This window comes from Sycon ciliatum, chromosome 6 (assembly GCF_964019385.1).
Source record: "Sycon ciliatum chromosome 6, ocSycCili1.1, whole genome shotgun sequence".
NCBI classification, from domain to species: domain Eukaryota; kingdom Metazoa; phylum Porifera; class Calcarea; order Leucosolenida; family Sycettidae; genus Sycon; species Sycon ciliatum.
Window position 1 is genome coordinate 4,741,807 of NC_088648.1, and position 16,987 is coordinate 4,758,793.

The 16,987-nt window shown below is 49.2% G+C and overlaps 2 protein-coding genes across 2 annotated transcripts in view; one reads left to right on the forward strand and one right to left on the reverse strand.

Moving 5' to 3' along the window:
• Positions 1–7,870, forward strand: part of LOC135819220 (uncharacterized) — a 12,742-nt gene extending 4,872 nt beyond the window's left edge. The window contains exons 4-6 of the mRNA XM_065332384.1: positions 2,274–2,437; positions 3,020–3,161; positions 4,742–7,870. Coding sequence (XP_065188456.1) covers positions 2,274–2,437; positions 3,020–3,161; positions 4,742–6,894 — 2,459 coding nt within the window. The 3' untranslated portion in view covers positions 6,895–7,870. The remainder of the gene's footprint in view (positions 1–2,273; positions 2,438–3,019; positions 3,162–4,741) is intronic.
• A 1,240-nt stretch (positions 7,871–9,110) lies between these two features.
• On the reverse strand, positions 9,111–11,743 carry LOC135819221 (UPF0561 protein C2orf68 homolog). Its single transcript, XM_065332386.1, has 3 exons — positions 11,397–11,743; positions 10,774–10,891; positions 9,111–9,801 (listed from the first exon to the last, which is right to left on the reverse strand). The coding sequence occupies exons 1-3, from the start codon at positions 11,657–11,659 to the stop codon at positions 9,628–9,630; spliced, it is 555 nt and encodes a 184-aa protein (XP_065188458.1). The 5' UTR covers positions 11,660–11,743; the 3' UTR covers positions 9,111–9,627.
• Positions 11,744–16,987: the final 5,244 nt, after the last annotated feature.

Genomic DNA, 16,987 nt, shown 5'->3' on the forward strand with positions numbered 1-16,987 from the left:
TCCGATAAAAATTTCGGCACCAAAGTTACCGAAAATATAAAAACCGCCGAAAAATTCTGCTTTTACAGTGTGTGCTGTACTCCTTTTGGAGTTGGTTGTTCCAACGTGAAACACCCGATCCCTGCCAGACTTGACACTGGACTGACTCACGACTGCCATCCAGAGCGCACGAGGATAGTTGCTTTCTTGCAGGTTTGCTGAGTGAAAGGTCTTACGTGCTTCTCGTGCACTCTGGATGGCAGCCGTGAGTCAGTCAAGTGCCAAGTTCGGCAGTGTTGTGCACGCGCACATGTTGTCCAGGTGCACATGTTGTCCAGGTGTCAGGGGCCCAGCCTCCCTGCCCATCCGACCCGCCACACACAACAACGAAACTGAACTGAGAGTTCTACATAATTTCTTGACAAGACGGAGACGGACACACAAGAAGACCGGACACGACGAGGTAAACTGATAACTGAAGAAAAAGACTAACATTTATGGCAGCATGCGCGAGCATGCGCGCAACAAAACACAACGTATGACAATGACGTAACCGTTACTTGGATCATGTACAAACTATACATGCAACCAAAACAAGTCAAAGCAGAACGCAAAACAAACCAAAATAAACGAAAGGACCACAACAAAAAGAGCCATGAAAAGTCTTTCTACCGATACACAACATATTCCCCACCAAAGACCTTTTCAGGGTTCTACGAGGACTGCGAACACTGTGCCCTACGAGTATACGCCGCAAGCGTACTAATCAAGCTAACTACAAGAGGCAACAAATAAACAAATGAACGATCGACACGCCAACAAAACTCCAACGAAAGGCAACGTCCGACCAGGGACAAACAAATCAAACTCAAACAAATCGAGCAAACCGAACTACCAAACTCGAACTAACAAACAACTCGAGCAAAACAAACTAATCAACAACTCGAGCAAACCGAACTACCAAACTCGAACTAACAAACAAATCGAGCAAACCAAACCACTCAAAACAAATCGAATCAAACTAGTCAACAAATCACAGCAGGAGCACCTTCTAAACTCCGCGTCACACTCACATGGGGTTATTTGCTCACGATGCGTTTTCCTTCGCACCGTCCTTGTCGTAGGAACCAGCCACTCATCGCAGACGTTTATCCGACTTCGTCTACCCTCAGCGCATTCAGCTCCAACGACTTCCGTCGCACCAACCTCCGAGTCGTCGTCTTCACCAGCCACCTCGCGGGACGTCCCTGCCCTCAGCGCATTCAACTCCGACGGACCAGCCACTCCTCGCAGATGTTCATCCATTTCATCTGCCCTCAGCGCATTCAGCTCCGACGAGCCAGCCACTCCTCGCAGACGTTTCCTCGCTCAGCGCCTTCAGCTCAGACGACGTCGTTTCGGTGATTTGTTCACGATGCGTTTTCCTTCGCACCGGAGTTCCTTCCAGTTCCTCGTCTCCCTGACAATCCTGGCGTGATCGCCAAATTTGTGCACGCGCACATGTTGTCCAGGTGTCAGGGGCCCAGCCTCCCTGCCCATCCGACCCGCCACACACAACAACGAAACTGAACTGAGAGTTCTACATAATTTCTTGACAAGACGGAGACGGACACACAAGAAGACCGGACACGACGAGGTAAACTGATAACTGAAGAAAAAGACTAACATTTATGGCAGCATGCGCGAGCATGCGCGCAACAAAACACAACGTATGACAATGACGTAACCGTTACTTGGATCATGTACAAACTATACATGCAACCAAAACAAGTCAAAGCAGAACGCAAAACAAACCAAAATAAACGAAAGGACCACAACAAAAAGAGCCATGAAAAGTCTTTCTACCGATACACAACAGGCAGGGATCGGGTGTTTCCCGTACATGTAGGTGTAACCGACTTCATTTACTGATACCCTAGAAAGTCGCTACTCCTAAGTCGGTAGCCTTAGTACATGTTCTGTTGTATAGCTGAACTACCAACAATTGCACAGCTCTCACACAGCTACGCTAGAAGCTGGAGTCATAAAACGAGAGTCAATCATCTGCGGTGTGTGTCGTATGTTGTGTGTTTGTGTGCGTGTGCGGTGTGAAAGTGTATGTGTGTGTGTGTGTGTGTATAATGTGTGTGTGTGTGTATGTGTGTGTGTATGTGTGTGTGTATGCGTGCGTGTGTGTGTGTGTGGGCATGCGTGTGTGTGTGTATGTGCGTGTGTGTGTGTGTGGTTTTCTGTGTGTTTCTGTACGTTTCTGTGCGTATGTGATGTGCGTATGGTCTGTATCGCTGGGTGTGCAGGGATGCCGGTGATAAGTGCCAGTACCAATTCCCATTTGAAAAGCAGGGCAGTGGAGGAAGGGGAGGGGGCTCAGTTCGTGTGCGTATTCCCACAGAAGATCAACGGTGGTGTAACGTGGACACAGCCTTACAACCGCACACATGGCGACATCACCACTGAACAGGTATGAGCGAGAGCTATCCATCAACTGCCATTACATTGCTATTAGCCTTTTCACTGCTGCGGGATACTGCCGCCAGGGCACTAAACACCAGCAAAACAGGTCTGTTGTGTCTTTACACATGAAAGTCCATCACTCGGGTTTTTTATTCTTCAAATTTCATGATGTTTTCGCTTGCTGGAAAGCTCATGCCGCAGAAGGAAACTGATGAGCTGAAGTACCAGTCTTCACAGTATTGGACACCAGCTTTACTTTTAAGGCCTAACTTGTCCCAAAGTCGTGGCGCAGTTGTGTTGCACGCAAGAAAGTTTCCTTTCAGCCGCCATTCGGCTGTCCTTGCTCGTACCTAACTCAAATTTGTGGAACACTCCCTCGAGGCCATTGCTCGATTTGAACTGAAGTTGTCATGGCACCAAAGCGCGGAAAAGAGAATGAAAATCAAGTGCCCAGGCACTGCTCAACCCTGTTTTTTGAGCACGTGTGAATATGCATGCTTTTTCTCTATGCTAAATCTATGCTAAATTTGCAGCAGTACGAACTGGCTTGTGTGCACTTACGTGTTGGTTGTCGCGTATGTTGCTATAGGTGACCGATGACGAGACCAGGACGACACTGACTATCCCAGTTGTCACCACAAATATGACTGGCTTGTACTCATGTTCGGCTTACAAGGCGAGCGGGGACCTGTCTTATCTCACCTTTAACCTCACCGTTAGCCAAAAGAACAGTGAGTAATTTCCATTTCGAATTGTTGTGGATTGTGCCATTTACAAAGACCCGACACAAATTAATGAGTGTATTCGCTTCCGTGTACATGTATGCACGCTCTCGCGTGTGCGTGTGTGTGCGTGCGTGTGTGTGTGTGAGCGCGAGTGAGTGAGTGCGCTCTTATTTGACGTGTGTGTATTCTAAATCATGACCATATCACCCGGCCGCATTTTTCTCACCCCAAATCCACTCCCGCCAGGGCTGGAAACACGATAGAAGTCTGTGTAGAATCTGTGTACCGTAAAGTCCGAAGCGAACGCCTACCCCATTTTTGCAAGATCTGCTGGCCTGTACACACTGACCCCATGCACTGTCACCTCTACGGTACAAAAGTGCATATCACACCGTAGCGTGAAGAGCGCTTTGCTACGGTAAACCATGTCCACATTACTGGTTTCAAAATCCCTTTGGGCACTAGCAAGAGTACATTATGTACTCTTGGCACCAGCCACGGGCTAGCTCTTAGTGATTTTATGATGATGGTTGTTTTATTTCGGATATCCAAACGGGAGTTTCTTCCGAATAACAAGGTACCGAAGAACAGAGTATTGCAGGAACCAAATACACGTCTGACGGTGTTTCAAGCCATTATTTCCAAATCACGCGAAGCGTTAAGGCAAGGGATTTTTCTCGAGCACTTTAGAGTTTTTTAACAAGTTAGCAGCGACTTTGTAGGTGTAGCTTCTGTGACATCTCTCCCCCCCCCCCCCCCCCCATTCGACTTGCAACTGCAATACCGCGACAGGTCAAGTCGTTGAATGACATCTCGTCAGAACAATCACCGTTCTGTTCTGAAAGCTCAACATTGTGGCACTGCAGAAATTGCACGATTTGAAAACCAGATGGATTCTATTGCATTACCACATGGAGAACTATCTAATGACAAAGACGACTCATTTATCGAATGAAAGGAAATCTCGACAGAAGTTTTTCTTTGCAGCATGATAATGACAATCGCTTTGGCAGAGCCTCCTGGTAAGACATAGGCAGTTTCTAGGCATGACAGTCAATCTCGCACGTATTCGACCTTCATGCCAGTTTTGCACAAGTATATTGACCTGAAAAGGACGAAAATAGTATGGACCCGCTGGGGTGGGCGTTTGCTGCGAAGTTTGCAGCGGACTTTACGGTACATCACTACATGTCTATTCTCGTGTCTTTCTCTAACACCTGCAATGCTACATGCCCACGCTGTTTCTTACTGAGGCTCTGTGTGTGTGTGTGTGTGTGTGTGTGTGTGTGTGTGTGTGTGTGTGTGTGTGTGTGTGTGTATGCACCTGTGTTTGTATATGTGTGTGTGTGTGTGTGTGTGTATGCACCTGTGTGTGTATGTGTGTGTGTGTGTGCACCTGCGTGTGTGTGCACCTGTGTGTGTGTGTGTGCACCTGTGTGTGTGTGTGTGTGTGCACCTGTGTGTGTGTGTGTGAGCGTGTGTGTGAGCGTGTGTGTGTGTGTGTGAGCGTGTGTGTGTGTGTGTGCACCTGCGTGTGTGTACGTGCATCTTTTTTCCTTTTTCTCCGCGGCGGTGTCGTGGTACAGGCGCGAATGCCTCCACGTCCTACACTCTCTTCATCATCGTCGGCGCGGCAGTGGGCGGCACAGGCCTCTTGCTGATCATAGTCATGACGATGGCTCGCTGCATGGGCAGCAGCAAGAAACCAAGCCACCGTGGCCCCAGTAACGATCTCCAGTGTCTGGAGAGTCAGCCGTCGGAAGGCTCTCGACAGGACGGCGACGGCAGCGGTAGTGGTGCTCATGAGGCGGCCGGTATTCGCCTAAGCCCAATGCCGCTGGAACACACCACCAGCCTGGTATCGCTGCAGCCCAAGTACAATAACGACTACTCACCGCTGAGTGACCGCAAGGAACCGTCCGTGCACCATCGTAAGCCGGGCGGTACTGGAAAAGCTGCACCGGACGTGGACGACGGCCCACAGCTGATAGAGGAGGGCTCCTACAGTCTGTACGCAGAGAGCCAGATGACCAACAATCTCGCGAATATTGATAAACTGGCGAACGGCAACAAAACCACCGACGCCGGCGCCCCGGACGACACCACCAGCGTAGCCTCTGGGTCGTACACGGGAGCATATGAGGAATTCCCGCCGGCTGGGGAACCGACGGGTGACAAGAAGATTGACGGCGTAGAAGATGTAGCAATGTACTGCGATTACTCCGAGATGAAGAATAGCGCGTCAAAGTCGACCTTGAAACAGCTCGGCGCCGATCAGGTTGTGGCGTTCAAGCAGGACACCGAGGGAGACGCAGGCGATACTGATAGTTGTGGCGGAATGTACAGTGAACTGCCGAGCGAGTTCGTGGCATCCATAGTGGGCACGTCAGCCTCCAGCGCCGCTATCACACCCAGTGCCAACCCACCTGCACTGCCACCGCAGAGGTCAATGGTACGCAAGAGCAGTCAGAACGACCTGTACGCCGACGTGCCCCAGGGATCGCCCGGGGGTCCCCTTGGCAACAACAGCAGTAGCGCTGTTGGTGGTCATCGGCACCTGAAAGCTACCAATAGCCTGGACTCCGTGCTGCAGGAGGCCGAGGATCTGTACGCGGACGTGTCGCAGCGTGACCGAGCGCCGTTGCCAGGGACAACGCCGACGGGCCGGTCGTCGAGTCTCAAGACCAAGTCGGACGGCTGGAAATCCGCAAAGGCCGCACTGCTGGGACACGCCCTGCCCACGTACGCCGTCACGGAGCGTCGTCATGACGACCACGACGACGGCGAAGGTGAAGGCGAATACAGTGACATAGGGGAGCGTGCGAGAGCTGCCTTGGTGGCCGGCCCAAGCAAGGTGTCGTCGCCGCTGCCAGCTACCCCCAGCATTGATCAGTGGGCTGCGGACGCCGAACAAGGCATGTACTCCGACGTGCCAGCCGAGCTGAAATCCGGCACCAACGCCACCGCGAAGAACATCCCGTCGTACGGTATGTCGGATGGCGGCGGCACTTACCAGGATATACACACCAGCAGGAAAAACCGCAAACCGTCCCCGTCTACCAATGCCGTGGGCTACACCAGCAGCTTGATGAACTTGATAGACGAAAGCAAGAGCACCGCATCGTGCTCGCAGCAATCCGTGCGCACCAGTAAGAGCCTGCTGTCGTGCGGTTCAAACAATATCCTGGACGACTATAGCACGGTCATAAGGCCTGGTAACGAGAAGAACAGCCCAACAGCCGGTCGAAGACAAGACGGAAACATTGGTGACGTTGATGGTGATGGAATGTACGACACGAGCGACCATGCAAAGTCCTCCATGCCGCCCCTGGAAAATGACCTCTATGCGCACCTGGGCAACGAGTTGAGTGGGAAACCCGATAGTTCGGAAGTGCACGAGGACGAGTACTCGACGCCCACGCGTCTGCTGGCTCAGACCCAGTCCGCCATGTCCGTGTCTGCCCTAATGTCGGACTCAGCCGAACAGAGCAACAGATCGGTGGCCGTGGACTCGCCGGATCAAATGACCTACTCGATGCCGTCCATCGTCAGACGCAAGAAGAAGGAGAGCGCCAGCCCGGAGGTTCTCTCCCAGAAGCCAAGCAGTCTGGCTGCCAGTCCTGCAGCCGCTGCATTTGTTGTTGGTGACGATGTCACCGGAAGAGACGTGTACGCACAAGTAAACTCCTTCCCGAGAGTCGGCACTATGCAGCAGAAATCCAACCTCAAAGGGAAGTGATTTCTGCCATGCCGCTACGCTGCAACATAGGTTTGTCAAGACCCTCGGTCCTCGTCGCTGCACCGTTTCCCTTTCATATCGCTTCTACTCTCAGTGGCACCTGTCCGTCTATATAGTACAAGTTCCGCCACGTTAACACGGGCATTAACAATGACATTAACATTGACACTGGCATTGACATTAACATTGGCATTGACATTAACATTAACATTGGCATTGACATTAACATTGGCATTGACATTAACATGGACACGGCATTAGCAGCTTTTAGACTACGCGACAGCTACTTGTTTCAAACATGTGAATTTGACGGCTGCTGGTTTTTTTACTAGAAAATATCTTTCAAATATCTTTCTATAAATCAAGCAGCATAATTATGCAGAAAAGCCTCGGCTTACTCAGTTAGTTTCTATAAACCTGATTGCTTCACTTTACGTATTGGCCTGCCGCATCAAGCTACATGTATTGTCTGTACCTTGGCAGCCACGATTGCAGATTTGGCCCCGGGCACTGCTTCTACTGTTTCTGGTCTCGCTCTCAACTAGGTTCTATGAGAGAGCTTGCTGGCGACGAACAGAACGCTAGCAGGTTCATTTTTTTTGCCTGGCCTCCGCATACTTGTCACGCGCGCGCGCGCGCACACACACATACACATACATACATACACACCAATAAACTCGGTATGGACGCACTTGACGTTCACTTGACCCGGCAACACATGCAGTTGCGGACGCTCTTGACTTGATATATTATTTATACACTTTTGTGTTTGATACGCTTTCTCTCCCATACCTTTCCATATTTCCTTTGGAAACTTTGAAATCAATGATCATGTCCCGTTTGCTTTTCAACCTTGCCAACCTATTCCGGTTTTGTTTTCAACTAACTTGAAGTTGACACAGTCGAAAGCAACCTGTGAACTGAGCAGCAAGCCAGTCATTGCAACAGAGCTGATGTCTGTGCTCTGGATCGTCAGAGAACGCCGTGCTGGGCTCTTGGCAGGGCTCGCACGGTTCTGCGACACTCTCCCCACTACAGCGTAAGCCACCTCACCTCAAAGGGAAGGTGCACATTGATCATAATGCATGCCAAGACACAGTTATGCCATAGTCTTTGACATGCATGGCTGTGACTAAATTTGTACGGAAAGTGATTTATGAATAATGTGTGTGATACTGGTAGCTAGTGGAACCAACATGACCAGCATCATGTGACCCATAACCACACACACGCACAACCACAGATTCGAAAAGCGCTGTGAACATTGGCTAGCACCGGACGCTACTATCCGTAGCACCTTTCACATAGGCTACGGGGATAAAGAAAGGTTGGTTGTGCACAGCATACCATACCAGTGTAAACAACGTCACCAGAAAATGAGAAAGAGCGAACTATCTCTCAACTAAACAGATGATAGGACGGTACCGGTAGGGGTCTGACAGGCAGTAACACGTTGAGAGAAAGAAGGGGGATATCAAAGCCAGACATAATATGGATCTGGTAGAGCAACAACACAAGTCAACAGAGAGAGAGAGGAGAGAGAGAGGAGAGAGGAGAGAGGAGAGAGAGAGAGAGAGAGAGAGACAGAGAGAGAGAGAGAGAGAGACAGAGAGAGAGAGAGAGAGAGAGAGAGAGAGAGAGAGAGAGAGAGAGAGAGAGAGAGAGAGAGAGAGAGAGAGAGGGAGAGAGAGAGAAAGAGACAGAGAGAGACAGAGAGACAGACAGAGAGACAGAGACAGACAGAGAAGAGAGAGAGAGAGAGAGAGAGAGAGAGAGAGAGAGAGAGAGAGAGAGAGAGAGAGAGAGAGAGAGAGAGAGAGAGAGAGAGAGAGAGAGAGAGAGAGAGAGAAAGGGGTTTAGGTTTATGCTCAGTTGCCTCATGTCAGCGGCGACTGGCGTGAATGACATGACGATGCATACTGTACATGTACTACTAGTAGATGGAAGGTCAGAGACAGGTGACATACATGTAGACCACAGTGTAGATCCACCTGGGGCGAATTCAGGACACAAACAGGATGTCTTGGGCATGGGCCAGCTTTCGTGAAGGGACAGGCACGGTTACCCCACAACGACATGTGAACACACACACACACGGGACATTGCCTGTCAAACGTGGTGGCGATGGCAGGGTCTGCAATAAGCAGACACTGCAAATTGGGACGCATCGTCGCGGTGGCACGCAACTCCAGTCTTGCTGGATTCCCAGTGGTCAAGGTGTGGATGCCATGGCGTCTGCGTTGAAACTGTCTTGTGTCACAGAGTACGAATAAACGCCATCAAACGAGACAACATACACAGATGCACGTAAACACACAGTCGGCCATGTGCTAGCACTGTGTCTGTGCGTATGTGTGGGCGTGCACACACAGGCGACAGTAGAGATAAACCAGCGCGGGCGATGCTGGTCGCAACGGGGACGTGTCTGAACGAGAAAAAACCCCGACCGACAGTGATTCAGATTGTAACAACACGAGTGCACGGTGGACACCGGATGACCTCACAGTAACATAATCAGCAAAGATGGGCCACCGGTGGTCTTACAACTATGCCATCACGATGCTGGACAAGGAACTGTTTGGACCAAAGCATCAACGCACTGTGACCAGGCAGACGTTATTTTTCTCTTAGTTGTGTACTGTAGCAGGTTGATGCTGCTCAATTCAACACAATCCATGTACTCGCATGGGCAGCTGGGCAGAGAGCTCACGCTGCACTGAGTTTGTCATCATGTCACACACTGTCTGTAAGCTTGTTGATGTTGACGGCGATGTGATACGCCAGTGCGGCGGCCATCCGCGGCTCCAGGCTGTTTTCCAGCGCCACCTGACGGGCCAGAGATTGAGCCGTGTCAGCCTTGCGAACTGTCAACGACTTCCAGTCATCAGGCGCTACCTCCACGTCCATCTACAACAACACACACACACACACACACACACACACACACACACACACACACACACACACACACACATACATACACAAATAGCAACAACAAGAGCACACAATGAGCAAAGGCTGAGAGAGCGTCTCAGAGAGCGAGAGAGAAAGACACAGGCAGATAGACCGACAGGCAGATAGACAGACAGACAGACAGAGAAAGCAAAAGCGAGAGAGCGATAGAGAGTGACACACATACACATACACACACACACACACACACACACCTGTCCTGTTGAGCCACTGCCATGAAGGTTACGTGGGCCCCGGAGGGGCAGCTGAGAGATAGGAGGAGCACACAGCCCTGTGACGATCCAGGTGATGCGGTAAGCGAAATCGGCGGGAGCAGGCGCAAACACACGTGAAACCCTGACGGTCTTGAACGGTCGGACGACTACAAGTCCGCGAGCAGCGATGACGGGCGCGGCCACGTGTAGACGCAAAGCAGCGGTCACAAGCCTGGCCGTGAGCGACGCAGCACAGCGGAGAAGCAGGCAGCGGCAGGGGCGCACCGACTGCTGACTGGGGGTAAGTACACTAGTGCCTTGCCAGACCTCCACGGGACTTCAGCCAACGGCCACACTCTCCATACTGGCATGCACCTTTCTGCTCCGCAACCGGCTTCGCACGCTCAGCCTTACACTTGTGGCGTGCGCGATCACTGGGGCGTGTAAACTGTCGGTCGCAGGTGTAGCAGGTGACGGGAGGGGTATGCTGGGCATCTACCGGTGCTGAGTACGCCGAGCGCCAGGTGGAACGCGACTCGCATTCAGCTCGCCATTCCCCCTCGAGGCCGCGAGAACGAAGGTCAGACATGACACACACACACACACACATACACACACACACACACATACACACACACACACACACATACACACACACACACACACAGAACAGAAGATCAGCACCGTTACAGCTGCATTGAAAGTAGGTTACCTGCAGTAAAACGGGTGAATCCTTTGTGCGGTGATCACCACCAGAAGTTGCACTGGCTGCAGCAGGTGTACCGGTCTCATCAGTGTCAGGTGCAGTGCGACGACGCTTTGGTGTGTACCTGATAGAGAAGTACAATGTACATAGTCAGCACACAGATCAGAGTGAATGCATACACGTGCATGCAACAGACATACATACGGAACAGTTCCTTGTGGCACACAGAGAGAGAGAGAGAGAGAGAGAGAGAGAGAGAGAGAGAGAGAGAGAGAGAGAGAGAGAGAGAGAGAGAGAGAGAGAGAGAGAAAGAGAGAGAGAGAGAGAGAGAGAGAGAGAGAGAGAGAGAGAGAGGGGGGGGGGAGTGTGTGTGTGTGTATGTGTGTGTGTGTGTGTATGTGTGCGTACACACACACACACACACACACACACACACACACACACACACACACACACACCGTGCTTACATTGCGAGTGTGCGTAATAAAATTTCCATCTCCCATGGATACCCCAAGAATTATCACAAAATTTCAACAACAACAAAATAGTACAGTACTATAATTGTAGTATCCAACAACAGCAGTACAAGTCAGCTATCAAAATGACAAAAAAAATATATCGAAACTTACAATTGTCTTTCTGGTCGTTTCGCAACTGCACCCCCAGACTTTGGATTCGTCTTGAAGCTGCGACCAAATCGTATCGCCATCTTCATGGCCTCCTCATCTCGATCGCAGAGCACTCGAGCCTGCTGATTCTTTTGAATGGTGCGCACAAATCCATGCTTCATGTCGACGCGAGGCGCCTTGCGCTCCTCCTCGTCATCTTCAGCTGCTGGCGAGCTGACGATCGTCTCTTCGTTATCATCGTCGATAATTACAGGTTCGCTCATGTCTGCATCGACCCCAAAGCACCTTGGATCTCCTATGTCTTGCACAAACTCAAGCACTTTTCTCGGACGCTTTGAAAGTGTTTGGGGAAACAAGTGAAATCAAACAAATCGACCGTACATTGAGGACGAGGCCTCCTTGGCGTCAATGTCCCCATAGTTACTGCATGCAACACTCACAGACATGCGCTCAGTTCAGTCTTTTTTTCAGTACATGCGCAGTATGGAGTCATTACAATACTACTCCCTTGTTGCTCTTTCACGTACACTGTACTATCTGTAGATCTACGCCACCATGGTCACATGGGCCATGGCACGCTTTTCAAGGGCAGGTACAGTGAATACCCCCCCCCCCCGGCCCCCCCGGTATACTATTTTTTTTTTTTTTTTTTTTTTTTCACGCGTACGCGTACACATGGTACACGCAGTCAGGTTTTGTTTTTTCCGAGTTGGCACCTATGAATTCAGGGGATGGCCCACGCCTGGTAAAAAGAAAAAAGAAAGAAAAAAAAAGAATGTCTGGCACCTATGAATTCAGGGGATGGCCCACGCCTGGTAAAAAGAAAAAGAAAAAGAAAAAAAGAAATCATATTAACAAAGAAAACTAAAGAAAAAAGAATGTTTGGCACCTATGAATTCAGGGGATGGCCCACGCCTGGTAAAAAAGAAAAAGAAAAAAAGAAATCATAACAAAGAAAACTAACTAATAGCGAAAACAATACAGCCATATAACAAGAGGTGAGGGTTAACCCAGACGACACTCAGCATTCACTAGAGCTGAGGGGCACTCCAGCTGCTGATCCAAAGGTGCTCGCCTGGATCGATGACCTCTTAAGCTTGCAATCGCCGATCTGATGAGGGCAAACCCTAGGCGGCAACGAAGGTGAGCCATCACCATGGAGAACGGTTCCTTCCGCTTCTCAGCCAGCATTGATGCAATGCGCTTGAGGAAAGCAGAGGCAGCCTTGCCTTGACCACCGGAGGCACAAAACACCAAGGGGACGAACGATGCCTTCTCTACTTCCCTAACACGCTCTTCATAGTGTCGCCGTTTCTCCTTCTCGTGCTTAGTGAACGTGCTGTTGAGGGAGGGAGCGGTGTTCGATCGGACAAAAGGGTTAAATACCCGGACATCAAAGAATGTCCTCTCGAAACGGCCGCCCCACACCCCGCTGGCAGCAACATCTAGGCGGGCGCCATCCTCGCTGATTGCAGTACGATACCTCATCCGTTCCCCGGAAAGTGGCTGGAGAGACGGCTCCACACTTACGTCATGTGCGACGCGTGAAAGCAGTGAGGCGGTGATGTCTCGCAGCTCGTTATGCCGGAGTGACGGATACCCTCCAATAGGGCACGACAGGGCATGCGCGGTGCTGAATGCCTGACCACAGACGCAGGTGGACGGCAGCATTGGGGGGACCCAGCCATAGCGAACATGGATGGCGTCGCGAAAGCCAGCCTTGCTGAGGGAAAAGCCGTGGACTTTCAGTGGCCGGCACGTGAGCCAATTGGAGGCCCCCTTCAGCGAAGCAAGCTCCACACAACGCTGCAATTCCTGTGAAGCGGCTGAGACGACATCCTTGGCGATGGTTGACTCCTTATTCCGCTGTCGGCTGCGGACTTCGGACTTCCTGTGCAGCGTAAGCTGCGTGACGTCGGGCAGGTAGGACATGCCAGAGAGGATTCCCTCAACCAGCGTTTGGGTGATGTGGCAGGATGAGTGGAACTGTTCTGCTAACGAAGAGACGATGATTAGTCCCAGGCCACCCAAACGACATGGTAGAGCCAGGATCTTCCGTTCGGCAGAGCCTGGAGAGGGGCGACCGAGGAGGGCTGGGAGTAGCAGGTGTACAACCGCCTGCTCCAAGGGCTCCAGCAGGGTAGCCGTGTTGGGTACTGTCCTGGCAACAAATGCCCAGCGATGCCGTAGACCGTGCGTAAAGGTGGAATACGCTGCATGCGGCTGCCCCGGTATACTATTGACAGTCTTTTGTACGCACTGCACATAGTCATGTACGTGATGTAGGTGGTCATGAACCTGTGTCTGTGTCTCTTTATCTGTGAACTCTTCGTGCTGAGTTTGTCACGAGCACTAGATCTACATAGGGATAGGATTCCTAAACAAATTTTTACAAATAGTACTACAGTCCGTTTCAAAAAGATTTGCAATCCTGGCGATCGCCCGCGGAGTTTGGCGTCTTACCGTATGAGCACTCGAGCGCTGCCTGGAAAAACTCACTGTGAACTCGAAGAAATATTCCGCGCGAAAGCAGGAAAAATGACAACTCACTCACGTTGATACAGTCATGTACATGTACGTCTGTCGTCTGGTTTACAACAAACGAGTTCTTCTTCGTATCGATAATGGAGTCAGAGAGGACATGTCGAAACGAAAATGTTGTAAATGTTGACGAGCGGCATGGGTCCCAATTCGTCTTGTGACCAAAATAGTTTCTTTGAGCTGCGATGCAATTTACTCACCGTGTGACGAAAACGACATCGACACGGACTCATTCCCAAGGCCATGACTTGGCAAAGCTATCCGTGTGATTTCGACAACATTTTGAGGAAAGCAGACGCTTGTGAACGCTGATAGAAGACGGCGTTGACTGCTAAATTCAAATAAATTGGCGATCTTGAAGATCTTGAAATACTACAATAAATCTCAAAAAGCTACAGCGCGATGACTTCCATATTCACTCACACCATTGCAGTGTTGTGGGTGTGTTCACATGGCGTGAGCCAGTCAAGTGTCAGTCAGTTCGGCAGGAAGCGCGAGCTCCAACAACAACTACAAGTCGTTTGGTGCAGCCATCTTTTTTGTCTTGTACCAGCTTGATCACCAAAACAATGAAGAAAAAAAGTTTGACTTGAGGATAGGTTGGGATTTGAACTCACAACTTCATGGTCAGCAGACAGCATTCATAACCACAAGGCCAAAAAGGAAAGGATAAATCGTGAGTTTTGATAAAAAATCGATACTGGCTTCCTGGGCAAATTGTAAACCATGGGAAAAGGCCGGAAACCTGGCCGAAATTCTAACTCCTTAACGGCTGATCCAATTGTTCCGAAACCTTCACAGAACAATTTGCCGTGTCCTAACAAGCCATTCTATGTACTTTGTTGTCCAAATTTCCCTTATCTTCATACTTTTTAAGACCCAAACCTGATTGTAAATCTTTTTGAAACAGACTATAGACTCGTACTACTACTAGTACTAGTAGGTGCTGTGGCCATCATCGTGAAGGCCGAATGCCACAAACCCAACTACTCCGACTCATGAGCAGCTAGCTGCATTGATGATGGGTGCGTAACAGTGAGCAGTGAGCTCCGGCGTGGTGCCTTCCTAGTACTATCCTAGCACTGCACATAATCATTTGCCACTAGAGAGCCGGAGGCTTGATCATGGGGCTTCTCTTGACGTGTTCTCTCTGTCTGGAAGTCGAGGGTCGGTCACAGTTAGGCTTTTCCACATTATGTTTTGCATAATTTTTGCATCTTGGGGGTAAAACTGAATCCCCGTTGTAAAAGTGCATCTTTCGTGATTTTTGCCAAATTGTCTTCAAAAACAACAACGTTTGCGTGATTTTTGCCAGATTTTCTTCAAAAATAACAAATTTGGCGTGATTTTTGCCAGATTTTCTTCAAAAACAACAAGTTTTGCAAGTGTTAGCTAAAATTTACCCTACACTACAGGCATTTTCTTCTGCTGGCAAGACGACCTTGCCCCGCATCTGACGTAACCTGACTCTTGTCAGTCTCGAAATATGCCCGGCATGGCAGGCGGCAGTGCGTGATGATGTGCATGCATGCACGGGTACATGTCCTAGAATAGATCCTGTAGCCAACATGTACAGTAGGTATCGGTTATAGCGTGGGTGTTTGAAAAGCGACATTTGATTCTTATTGCCGATATTTCTTACACACGATAAATCACGTGTGACATTATCATATGCACGTGTGACATATCATACATATGTACAAGCGTTCATGGGGGTTATGAACTCTTGATATACATGTATGCGCGCACGTTTGGAATGTGGACACGTACACATGGTACACACGGATCAATCAGACTCGCTGCGGAGCAGCGGATAAGAGAGAAGTCGGAAGAAAGAGTCCGACTGGACAGAAAAGTGATTCTCCAATGCTCCCTTGGACATACATGTAACTCTCTTTTTGTGTTGAATATTATTGTACTGAGTATGCACAGAGCACAGATGTTATTACTACAGGCGATACACTTTGCACTAATCTGGCATATTTTGCTACACAAAATCCATTCTTAGGGCCGATATATTCTACTATGCGATAATACTGCTTATAAGAATAAATATACACATAAAATATGTGTTATGATTATGAAAAAATGAGTGTTCATTCTTGTAAGCAGTATATTCTTGTATACGACCACACTATAACCGATACGCACTGTACATGTACATGCTTCGAATCAGGGAGTCGTAAAATACCGGTATTTTACGACTCCCTGCTTCGAATGAATTTGGCAGCCATCTTGTTGCCATGGCAACGGGTGAATAATTTTCGCACATTGGGTGGTTTTTTGAATTTTTTTAGATTTTTTTCAAATCTATCAATTTTTGAGAATAACATCATTTCCCCAAAAAATCGAGTTTTACATCCACATCTTTCCAATATTTTTTCGAATAATGTGGAAAAGCCTAGTCACAGTGTAGGCCTTATGAGTTATGTCCGAAGTGCTGGCTCAATAGGCCTTGACGGATTATGCTAATATTTTCGTGAAATTATGCTTTTCGCATTGCTGAAAAAATTGCAGAATTATGCTATTTTTATGCTAAAAGTTATCATATTATGCCGCATTATGCTCACATATGCTGCTAATGTATATGATGGTTCTGTGCGAAATAACAGGGGATTTGTTTTATAGGGCATTGTACTGTAGTAGCAAAAGTTCACTGACGGGGTCAACGCACCGTCCGACCTACAATTGTAGCTACGACCATCACTGATTGTAATGGACTGAACATGTTATCAAGGGAGTCGTAATTTCGTAAACCTACGACTTCCTGGTGTATCTACTTGTACTTGTAGAACATGTACAACTCTATGGAATTTGGTGCGAACAGGCGGATTATTCCATTATTTATGCGATTCGTATGCGATTTGCCTTGACTATGCGATTATTCGATTTTGGTAGGAATTATGCGAAAAATTATGCTAGCATAATCCGTCAAGGCCTATGGCTCAAAAGTTCCTCTACACGTGACGTCATGACGTCATGTATGTTGTGGCACTGTGTTATGCTCGCTACCTCACGGAAGAAAACGACTTTGAAAAGAGGTGTTCAAC

Coding starts and splice junctions, on each gene's coding strand:
- LOC135819221 (XM_065332386.1), bottom strand. CDS start 11,659: ATGAGCGAACCTGTAATTATCGACGATGATAACGAAGAGACGATCGTC. Junction 10,892..11,396: donor AAACGACCAGAAAGACAATT/GTAAGTTTCGAT, acceptor CTTCTCTATCAG/GTACACACCAAAGCGTCGTC. Junction 9,802..10,773: donor ATTCACCCGTTTTACTGCAG/GTAACCTACTTT, acceptor GTGTTGTTGTAG/ATGGACGTGGAGGTAGCGCC.